General features: G+C 37.9%; 1 protein-coding gene across 2 annotated transcripts in view; it reads left to right on the forward strand.

Annotated features, from left to right (window-relative positions):
- The window catches only part of LOC123705665 (GTPase-activating protein), a 28,269-nt gene extending 19,830 nt beyond the window's left edge, over positions 1–8,439 (forward strand). For both annotated transcript variants that reach the window (XM_045654586.1, XM_045654587.1), the window contains 10 exons: positions 673–889; positions 1,674–1,877; positions 2,243–2,386; positions 2,651–2,745; positions 3,129–3,239; positions 3,528–3,664; positions 4,036–4,177; positions 4,668–4,873; positions 5,435–5,567; positions 5,663–8,439. In XM_045654586.1, the coding sequence (XP_045510542.1) occupies positions 673–889; positions 1,674–1,877; positions 2,243–2,386; positions 2,651–2,745; positions 3,129–3,239; positions 3,528–3,664; positions 4,036–4,177; positions 4,668–4,873; positions 5,435–5,567; positions 5,663–7,142 (2,869 nt within the window). In that variant the 3' untranslated portion in view covers positions 7,143–8,439. The remainder of the gene's footprint in view (positions 1–672; positions 890–1,673; positions 1,878–2,242; positions 2,387–2,650; positions 2,746–3,128; positions 3,240–3,527; positions 3,665–4,035; positions 4,178–4,667; positions 4,874–5,434; positions 5,568–5,662) is intronic.
- The last annotated feature ends 3,355 nt before the right edge of the window (positions 8,440–11,794 follow it).

An 11,794-nucleotide genomic window follows, 5' to 3' on the forward strand; every position in this document is an offset into this window, starting at 1 on the left:
GTTTGATCTTCGACGCATACAGAGGAAGTGAAATGTACTGATAAAAATATAAATAAACCATGATTATATTCATGAAGATAATGTATAGCAAACAATGAATTACTATGTGATTACATTGTAATTTCATTTAAATTTAAAAATGTACATGATTAATGATAATTTATAAAAAATTAAATAACATAATAAGATATAACTCCTTGTAATAATACATTCAAAAAATACCTACATTATTTTGGTAAACAAACATTTCAAATTGGGTTTGCATAACTTTGCTATCAGATAATATATAATCCGTTTGTTTTCATTGCAATAAATGACCTTGTTATAGCCAGGATAAGTGTTTTTGTTACGTGTAAAGTATCTTGAAAAGGCTTTTGTGGATCCTCAGGAATAATGGCACAATTTGGGTTAAATTAAAAAGTAAGCTGCTGTAAGCGGACCTCTTGATGGAACTGCATTTTTATAGTTAATATTTATCAAAGTAACACACAATTTAGGTTTTTTTTTAGTGGAACGTGAAGTAACTTGTGTGTTTCATTAACAAATATTAACTATTAAAATTAAGATGTGATAGTTACAGGAGCTAAGAACAATTCTAAGGAATAATTTTGCTTTAATTATTTATTAGTTATTACGTGACAAAAATTGATATGTACAAGTTTTCTCCAACAGGGACGCGACAACAATATTCCGCGGCAACACGCTAGTGTCGAAAATGATGGACGAAGCGATGCGTCTCACGGGCGCGGCGTACTTGCGCTCGGTGCTGCGGCCCACGCTCGCGGCCGTGCTGCACGAGCGCCGCCCGTGCGAGATCGACCCCGCGCGGGTGAAACCCTCCGCCGATATAGCCGCCAACCTTGCCAACTTGAAGGACTATGTGGAGAGGGTAAGTTGTACATTCGTCTGCATTGTAACCACTAAGGGGAAATGTATAATAATTTGCAAAGGGAGATATGATTTTTAATATAAATTTTAGGTACAAGTATAAAGGGAATGTACAAAGGCAGTTAGTGTTGTGATGGTTTGGTTATTGATGTTTATTATTGCGTCGATTTTTATAGGTAACTAGCGGTCCGCCCCGGCTTCGCCCGTGGTACATGTTTACGTTTTCTCTACATAAGAACCATCCTCGTACTTCAAGGAATATAATAAAAAAAGAATTATCGAAATCGGTTCAGCCGTTCTCGAGTTATGGAATTACAACGAAAAGTGGCATTGATTTTTATATATTAAGAATAGGTAATGTTGAGCTGTAGTGAGTGTATAGAAAATTTGATAAACGTCTTATATCAAAGGCTAGCCATGCTTATTGCTTACTATCTGTATCCGTTGTTTAATTCAGTATTCATACATATTATTATTCTAAATGTTTTTTTAAGCTATTTTAGTTTTTTATTGTTAAATTTTATTCCTTTGTTAAGTACTGTTTTATGTAAATCCGAATAGACACCAGTAATAAAACCTTCTGTAATATAACGAATAAGAAGAGTTGATTCAACAAAAACACTAATTAGTTCATATCTATAAAATTTCTAGAGTTATTCGACACACTATAATAGCACCTAAAAGCGAAGTTCATAAACACAAAAGCCTGTTGGCATAAGAACATATTTTATGATCGAAGTCTATAAGCACACCAAATCGGTAACGAAATGTTCCGTCTCGTGCAGGTGTTCGCAGCGATCACGTCGTCGTACGGCACGTGCCCGGCGGCCATGTGCCGGCTGTTCGACGCGCTGCGGCAGTGCGCCGCGCGGCACTTCCCCGCCAACGCGGAGGTGCGCTACTCGGTCGTGTCCGGCTTCATATTCCTCAGGTTCTTCGCGCCCGCCATACTCGGACCGAGGCTGTTTGATCTCACCACGGAACAGATTGTGAGTTGTGATTTTGCTTAGTTATTAAATTAATGGAGTAGAAACTTAAAAAAAATTATAATTATCAATTTAGGTAGCTTATTTTTGTACACAGACAGCAAAGGGAAAATTAAACGCTAAATAGACAAGTCAAATGTATCTTTAAATAAAACAAGTCAACAACAAGCTTAACTAGTCATCTTAACTACCTATTTTATAAATTTTGTGTGTAAAAAACTAGTATCTCAATTTTACGCTGTACATCAACCGACTTCAAAAAAAGGTTCGCAATTCTCAATTCGTGTGTACTTTTTTCTAGTTCTACTCTCTAATTTTCACAGCTACTAATAACCAACGTTTTATTAAAGTTTGATCTATTCACCCAGGACTTGCAAACGACGCGGACGCTAACGCTGATCTCCAAGACGATCCAGTCGCTCGGCAACCTGGTGAGCAGCCGGTCCGCGCAGCAGGTCTGCAAGGAGGAGTACATGGCGGAACTCTACCGGAGCTTCTGCACGCCACGACATGTACGTCATACATTTGTACATAGACATAGTAAGGTAGATGGTACACTAATATAGATGTATATTGAAGCAGTAGGGCAGATTTGATACTAATTTAGTTATATTGGACTAACCTCGCCTCAGCAGGTATTGGGAATCTGAAAGGACTAAACTATTTAGTAATCAGTTTACAATATTTCTTCCAAAATAATCATTATGAAATTCAACAATGCTAATGTATGAATAAATCGTTGAATTATATAAATATAACATTTTATTTCTGTACAGGTGCAAGCAATAAGGCAGTTTCTCGAAATAATCTCCACCAGTTCAGACACACAAAACAACAATATACAAGAAACATCAGTTCTACTCAAAGAAGGGTTGGTATTCAATATTTTATTTGAATTATTATATTATTCTAATACTAAGATTCTTCATTGTACATATTAAATAAAGTGTTTTAAATTATTGCTTTCGTATAACCTGGGAGCGTTCTTGGTAAGTCATTCTTTAAAATATTATAAAGCTCAATTTTTTGCATCAACTCAAGAGTTTCTAGTGATATTTTTAATTCACAAAACACATTACATGTGACATATTATAAAACCTGCAATAATTTTTTGATTGCAAGCATTTTTTCTAGAACTCACTTTACAGTCTTGTTCTTATTTAATAATGCTGTAAATATGGTGCTTATTATCTTACACATTTACACAGTATTGTTAAGTCAGATATGTTATTTATAAGACGTGTTCGTCAACAGGACGATGATAAAGCGTTCGGAGGGTGTGCGCATGGGGCCGGGCTCGCCGCGCCGCCGCTGGGTGCGGCCCGCGCACACGCACTCCAAACGGAGACACTTCAGATTGACCAGGTAATTTATACTCTATTGTTTGTGGTTTACGGTATCATTTTGGGTTAACAATGCTATCTTAATTTCCGACATTGTAAAGCTTTGTGCGAGAAAAAGGTTTATCAAATTATTGAATAATTGTAATTTAAAGATTACCTTTGAGAGAGATTTACTGTGAATAGAGCTATATAGTCGGTTTAATATTTTATATATTATAGACTAAAAATAATTAGAACGTATCTTCCCATTGTTATTCAACCCATTCACATATCCTACGAATTGCGATATTAAAATGTTGTCTATCTCCAGTGGTGAGTTATGGTGGTCGCGTTGTGGTGCTAAAGCGGCGGCACACCGGCTCCCTCTATCGGGCGTGCTCTCCGTGGCGCCCGTGGACTGCCCGCCCGCTGGCGCACCACTAGACGCTAACAATATCTTCCAAATTGGTGAGTACAACTTGATAGATTAAAATATGAGAACTAGTTTTTTATACAGAGAAATATGACGAAGGGAAAAATAGAGTAGTATTTTTATTTAAATATGAGTATAAGTTTTCAAACTAGGTGAATGGAATTATTGTTTATGATATAAATGGATGAAAAAGCAACCATTTTTGCTATTCTATCAGTCGAAAGAATAATATAATAACGCGTTTTATATGTTTCGTTTAGTTCAGACACTTGTTAGATCGGCTGTTTTTTCTAAAAAAATAATTTAAAAGCTAACATTCAACAGTGCAGGCACCTACTTAATCGGCTAGTTTTTTCGAAATTATTGATTTAAAATTAGAATTACTATAATAATTTATTACTTGCAGTGCACCGCGAGCGCGTGCTGTTCGTGCAGGCGAGCAACTGCGTGGAGCGCGCGGAGTGGCTGCGGCTGCTGTCCGCGCTGTGCCGGCACTCGCCCGCCGCCGCACCGCACCGCGGCTACTATAGTGATACTAAGTGGACGTGGTATGTGCTTATTCTGTCTATAATGAAATGAAATATAAATGAATGAAGTTTATTTTTTATTTGAATTATATACATTTTTTGGTACGGCTAATACCTATATAAAATTAGTAGTATGCTATAAAAAGGAATATTTTACTTACTTACGTACGTGATATTGAACAAAAAATATATTACATACCCAATAACAACATCAACCTTAAATTATGTATAAGTTGTGATTTTAGTTCATAATCAGCCCATATACATTCCCATTGCTGGGACACGGGCCTCCCTCAAGGGATCAGGCCATAATCCATCACGCTGGCCAAGTGCGGGTTGGCGGATGTCTCATGTCCTCGAACTTTTGATTCTTTTTAGTTAAATTATATTAAATAATATTTAACACGAGTGTTTTTTTTTTATTAAAACGCTTTATATCATTCGTTTGTAGCAGTAGATAAGGTTATTGATTGTACTGGTTTTAACATTGTGTTTTGTTGCGTGTGCGCAGTTGCGGTCGCAGCTCGGCGGACGCGGAGGGGTGCGGCAGCGCGGGCGGCGGCGGCGCGGTGGCGGCGGGCTCGCGGGACACGGACGCGGCGCGCGGGCCGGCCGCGCTGGCGCTGCGCCTCGACCCCGCGCGCGACCTGCAGCGCCTGCACGCGCTGCTCGTGGCGCACGCCGCGCTGCTCGACGCGCGCCTGCGCAGGCCGCCCGGTACGCACCCTCTATATATTATAAAGTCCTTTTCACCTATGATGATTCCTGTGACACTTCATCGTGTTCCGAATTACGTATTTCATGTTTTCAATTTTAGTGCATAATATTTTTTATTTATGGCGGCATTATTGCCAAAAGTATAAAAATGAAACATCTTAAGCAAATAAAACCAAAACAACATTGTTTAGTTTGATATAATAAAAAATAAAATAAAATAACACAAAAAAATAATACCTTCGCAATCCGTGTACATGAAATGGAAAGCTGGAACGCAAATGGAGTTGGAAAATCATATAATCGGCGCCCATCTTGTGTTTGTCAATCGCGTCAATCATCTGTACGAGTGCGTCAGCCTTGTATACAAGTTGCATTTTTATATTGATACTTTACGTGGTATTCTGTTATTATTACTAATTGTAATTGTTGACTTTTTGTTGCTGTTGTTTGCTATAAACTTCATATACAACCCTGCAAATCAATAAACTGTTAAACTAATTAACTTTTACACAACATCAGCGCATTCGACAAAGCTAATTAAGATATTAATTTTTTTTTCAGATGATACAAGTCTAGAAGAGCGCGAAGCGGAAGCGGTAACGCTGCGGGATTTACAGAGAGTTATGTTTGACTTGGAGCACAGGCACTGTATATATAGGAGGTCGCTAGCGAGGGAAACAAAGTATGGGAGCAAGTAAGTGGATTATTTTGTTTGTTATTATAATCGATATTTATTAAGCCTAAATTATCATGTTATCATAATATTTAATTTTACTTTTTTTTTTATAGACAAGCTCCAATCGGCGACGACAATTATTTACATCTGGCCGGTGCCGCTGGTAACATAGAGAGCGGTTCGTTCCTGTGGCGGCCGTGGCGCGGCAACGTGTCGCCCACGATAGACCTCGACGGCAAAGCTCTCCCGCTCCAGCCTTCGATCGACATCTGTTCCAGCTCTGAGTCTCTAAAATTAGCGAGGCTCGGCGATGAACGCTCCTCGGGAAAATCTAATAAATCCACGGGTAGTGGATATTTAACTATGTCTTGTATCAAGCACGAACCGTCCGAAGATAGCGATGCCTCCAATGAAAAACCAGCCAGACCTCCGAAACCGGCGCGCCTATCCCCGTCACGGCCTACCGTAGTGTCTCCGGCGACTCCTCTGTGTGAATATGTCGATGTGGAAAGAAAGCCTCCTGTTCGAAGGCCTAAACCGGAAATTGCCCCGCCTAAACGTTCCGACTATGAGTTGACAAATAGATGTAAAGAGTATGAGCTCATGGCCAATTTTATGAGCCATGCACAAGCGTCCGAGGAAGATGTTCCACCTGCGGTTCCTCCCAGAGGAAACACTGCTGCACGAGTGAGACTTCAACCTAAACCCATAGATATAGAATCGAAATCTGGAGACCAACCTGCGCTTCAGAGAAAAGAATTGTCTTGTTCGACAACCAGTCTACCGGATGCCGCAAGTTCAGATTTCTCAAGCGGTCAAATAGAGAGGCGAGAAGAGAGGCCCACAAGTAAAATCGACACCACTTCAAACGATGATAGTTTACTTGACGAAATACAAAATTACTGTGTGCTCAAAGTGTGCGAAGACGAAACTCCCGAAGGAGATTCTACCGAAACTAAACGCGAGGAGTCAAAAGATCGAAAAGAAAAAGACGATTATGGCATGTTTTCTAGGATAAGTTTACAGAGGAAGTCGAATCCTATCAAGACCCAGTCGAAATCGATCAAGACCCTCAAGACCTCCAATTCCACCTCGAACGTCCACGACGTCGCCGCAAATACGTCGAGACCGTTCGCGGAGAGGTTGACGCCGTTTTTTCTCAAGAAAAAACCCAAGTCGGAAACCGCCTCCAAGGAAGATTCACAATCGGGCAACAAGAGCCGCAAGGAGGACAACCTCATCGGGCGGTTGACGCCGCGCTTCGGGCAGTCGCGGCTGTACAACCGCGGGCAGTCGCTCGACCTGACGGCGGCCGGCGGGCACGCCAAGCGCATCGAGCGCTCGGCCACCACGGTGAGCGTCCCCACGCGGCCCATCAACTCGCTGATCGTGGCCAACCTGAAGTTCCCCACGCTGCACCGCTACAGCGCGCAGGACGAGGTGCAGTGCCACGCGTTCGTGCGCACGGCCGAGGAGGGCGCCGGGCGGCCGCGCGACCGCGAGCCGGCGCCCGACGAGCCGCCGCAGCCCGCCGCCTGGCGCCGCGCGCAGCCGCCGCTGCTCGCCGCCGCCACCAACGACATCCGACTGTGAGCGGCCCCCCTAGTGCTGTATCCTTCTGCTGCGACGCGACGACTGACCGTGGATACGGTGCGAACGTATTAGGCTAGTTTCGTATTTATTTCTATATTTTTCGAACTCGTTTTCGTCGACCTGAGCGTGTGCCTCCTCTAGTTCGTAGAAGTCTTCGAGAGAGCCGGCGTGAATTATATTTGTAGCGTAATTGAATACTCATAAAGTGCCAAGTTTGTGCGACGCCGCGTCGGCGGCCCATTCTCATTCCTGTTGCACGATTTATTCACGACTATTGTACTGACGGTTTAAAATAGATGTATGATATTCTGTGATCGATGTCGATGTCTTATTGGATCTATCAATATTAAGAGAGATACTGTATTTATATTTTATTGTATGTTATTGTAGAGAACAATGTCGATATCCAGTTGACGCAAATGTCGCTTTTGACTCGTTAGCTTTGTAATATAAAAGTACTCTATTTATATAGATAATTGTGTACATTTTACGCACTGTAATTTTGTTTGTATTTAAATAGTTTTGTATTGTATATGTCACGGGTTAAGATAATATATTAAAGTCGTGACGAGCATTGGAACTCGTGTAACAGATTTGTTTCTTATTTTTACAAAATAACGATTCCGTAGGGCGATAAGTAGTTTAACAATTAAATCTAGCTACGAACTGCCACTCCTCTCTTAACTCGTATCATATGCGAGCGCTCGGAGCGATCTGAGTGTCTGTGTATATCTTATACATTTTCAATACCTTAACTTAGAAAGTCTATAAGTATTTAAATTTTGCGAATTTTAAGTAGAATTGTACATTCTAATAAGCAATTACTAACAACAAAAGATACACCATAAATAGCAAGCGTTGTATGCACCTTTACATATTATTGTGTACTTAAAAGTGATATTATTACATAATATTATGTATCATGAAAATATTCTAAATAAAGCCTTAGCGACATCACGCCTACAATAAGGGCCTTCGGTAACACTGTTACTTATTCTGTGATTCACTTTACAAAACTCATCTCATATTATAAAAATATAATTTAGTTAATAATTATTTTGTAAAATAGATGCATGGATAATTTTAAAGGGTAAAACGAACTTTAATCAATGTTTTTAAAGATAATTTTCTTATGAATGTATATTTATATAACCTTTAATTTGCTAAGGTGCATTGTTGTTCTATCTTTTTCGGATAATTAATTTTTGATGTAATCTATAAGAAATATAAAATATTGTACAAATTTAATATTTCTTTAAAATATATGTTATTTATTTCACTTACATATTACATTTTGTTAATAAAATTACACTAAGTACAAATTTGATTACCTTGTTTCTTTTCATCATTTCCTCGTGATTCATGATTTATATCACATCTCAGTGTCTCAGTGGAGGCAGAGGGTGGGGTGGTTTATGTCTACTTACCCATTTCTTAGAGAGAGTGGGTTGATAAAATTAATTTCTTACGTTATATTTATGTAACGTAAGTTTTAATTACCCCAAAAGAAATTTTATAAATTTTTAGCTCTGTTTCGTGTGCCGAATGTTTTTATTCACTCTATTTGATCCATATATCAATCAGCCGTTTATTGTATTCGCTCATGTTTAGTTTTCATTATAATAATGTTATTGCAAACAATTACGCCCGATTATGGATATATTCAATTTCTGGATATATTCTGTTTAGCTTATCTATCAGACAAATAATATGTGAAATTAAACGTTTAGAATGTTATATTATAGGGTCGAGATATCGTAATTCGTAGATACCCTTACATAGGAATAGGAGGTCGCCATAATTATCGTACGTAGTTAATTAAGAAATGGGTATTTTTAAAGCTTATTTGCACACGTTCACGGTCAAACTGCATGGAGAAGCGACTAGAAACGCGAGATTAGATTAGACTGGAACGACCCAATAAAAAAGGGGAATAACAAAGCGAGTGGCTAGCAACTAGCTTCAATTAAATAAAGTTAGCAGTTTGTTTAAATCTGAGAAATGAACTAATAGTAACTACGGGAAAAAGACTTATTGAAATAGATTTAGCAATAGCATTTCTAGAGACCAATCGTTACGTATTTTTCCTAATAATGAATTTTGTTTATTCTATTTTATTATTTATTAGATAAGGATTCTGAGCATTTAATTTTTTTATTAACAATATATTCGAGGAACGATAAGTGACAAACACTGGAAATGATGTTCATTAAGATAATGGTCAAAAGTTTATTTGTTATTGTTAAGCATATCATATTATCATAAATATGTAAGTCTATCTACACTGTAGCCGGTTATTCCTAAATTGTTGTTTGTTTTAATCTGAATTATATGTGTCACCGTTTAAAACAGTTTTGCTCATCTCCTAATTTTTTCAACCTAGATTAGTTTCATTTTGATCCATAGCAAGATCTTGGGCTGTCTTAGTTTTCAGTAGTATTCAATATTCACTGTTCAGTCATCAGTGTTTAATTGAATCGAACTCGATTGAATTAGATTTAGATGCTGTTGGGAGTAAGTCGCTTGCAAAAGCTCGTCCTAATACTTTTGTATATTTTTTGTTATTTCGAAAAACGCAGTTATCTACGGTCTATTATATATATTATGTATTTTCATTGCAATCTGTCGAAAAGTTGTGGCCCATAAAAACATTGTACGGCGTATTTTAAACGCGCAGTCTTTGCACAGGTGGCGCTTGTATGTACGCGCTTCAAACGAGTTCGAACGCATAAATAATAATTAATAACGACACTTTAAAAAATTATTTTTACTAGTTACCAGAAATATATTTAAAAGTACGTTTACAGTTACGAATTACACTGGCCTGTGGGTTTAAAAAGAATCAATACAAAAAACGCACAACTTAATACAAGGAAAATGGTCATCCCTACAAAATTATGGTCTCTTGGGTTTTCCTTTTAGGTTTTAAGTAATTCAAAGTACAATAATTATTATGACGCTACTTCATAAATCCATTGAAAATATTTGGATCTAAATTTCCTAATATCAAACATATTATGTTGAAAGTCATAAGAATATGATATTATTAAAAGCTAACATAATAACTTGATAGAAAAGGAAAATTTATACAGGTGATTTACAGACAAAACGGTAATACCTACGACCTAGAAGACCTTTATAAACAAAGAGCAACATATACCACTCGCCAGCCATTTATTGACAAAATCTACAAAAATCTTGAAGATAATTCACAATATAGTACGGTCTACTTAGCTATTGTGATGTACCTAATATTTTTCATCGTCTTTACTGTAAAATTTAGATAATTTTGATGAAAGTTTTTCTTTATCTTCTCTATGTATTACCTATATAAAATTTTCAAATCACAATGTTAGTTACCTACTACAATCCTGCGAAACGGCTGGACCGATGTTGATGGAATTTTGTGTATCTACCTAATGGGTAGATCTGAGTATCGGCCAACATCTTTTTTCATACACCTAAGTGATTCAGACACAAGTCTTTTGGACTATTTTCAGCTCTCATCTAGGCTTTCCTTTTTGGACCCGATCTTTTTACAACTGTTATTATTCTTAAATTGGCGCAAGATTACATTTTTTAAATGTGTCTAGATGAGACATGAATAAAAAAATATTTGCAGTAAAGACAAGTAGGTACCTACGTCTTTTGGAAGATTTCCCCACTATAAAAAAAAAAAAAGGTACCTACGTCTAGTTCACACAGTTCTTTTTATTGAAGACTAGAAAAAAACAATCAATTTTTATGTCGACATGTATTTTCCAGAGTGTCACCTAAGGTTGCAGACTGCAGTAATTCTATATTAGTGTTACAGATGTTATAGACAAACCCCAAAGCTCGGGCACTCGTAGGTTCGAAAAATGTCACGCGTAACGAAAAAATGTTACACTAATTTTTTTTCCAACCCCGTTATAGGAGTTTCACTTCAAAAAACTTCAATTCGTTAGGTATGTACCGTACAAGTATTTGAAAGCATTATATCATTCAGGCAGCTTTCAAGTCTTGAACCGCTTACCTCTGCCAGTTCTGACACTATTTAGTCAGTTTTCGTGATTTTCATTTTGCATTTGAAATGCTTTGAGATAGTTGCAGAAGTTAGTTTGTAAGATGAGCGGCCGATTTTTCAATCCTTGGTTAATTATTCGTCGAATATCGTATCAAACGGCCATTTTAAAAATTTGTTCTATAAGAATGTTTTGGTAGTTGCTTCACCTGTACATTTTAATATCATTTTCCATCTTTGGTTTAACCCTAAGGTTTAATTAACCAAAGAAGGAAAAATCGGCTCTGAGTATAAATTTTAAATTTTAGGCTGGTTGCAGAGCTTGACCGACCATCAGTGCGTACGTCAGTCGCGCTTGCCATATGTATGGAAATTCATAAAACCGTTCATAGCTAGACCGACCATACGCACGCGTATTGTCATGCGCATTAGTGTCATAGTCATACAATTGTTGATGCGTATCGTCAGTAGGTACTCAGGACCGACGGTACGCACTGACGGTCGGTAAAGCTCTGCAACCAGCCTAAATGTTTGTTGTAAATCTTCTTAAATATAAAAATGAATCGCAAAATGTGTTGGTAAGCGTACCGTAACGGCTGAACCGATTTCGATAATTATTTTTTTATTATATTTCTTGAAGTACGAGGAT

Source organism: Colias croceus, chromosome 2 (genome assembly GCF_905220415.1).
Source record: "Colias croceus chromosome 2, ilColCroc2.1".
NCBI lineage: Eukaryota > Metazoa > Arthropoda > Insecta > Lepidoptera > Pieridae > Colias > Colias croceus.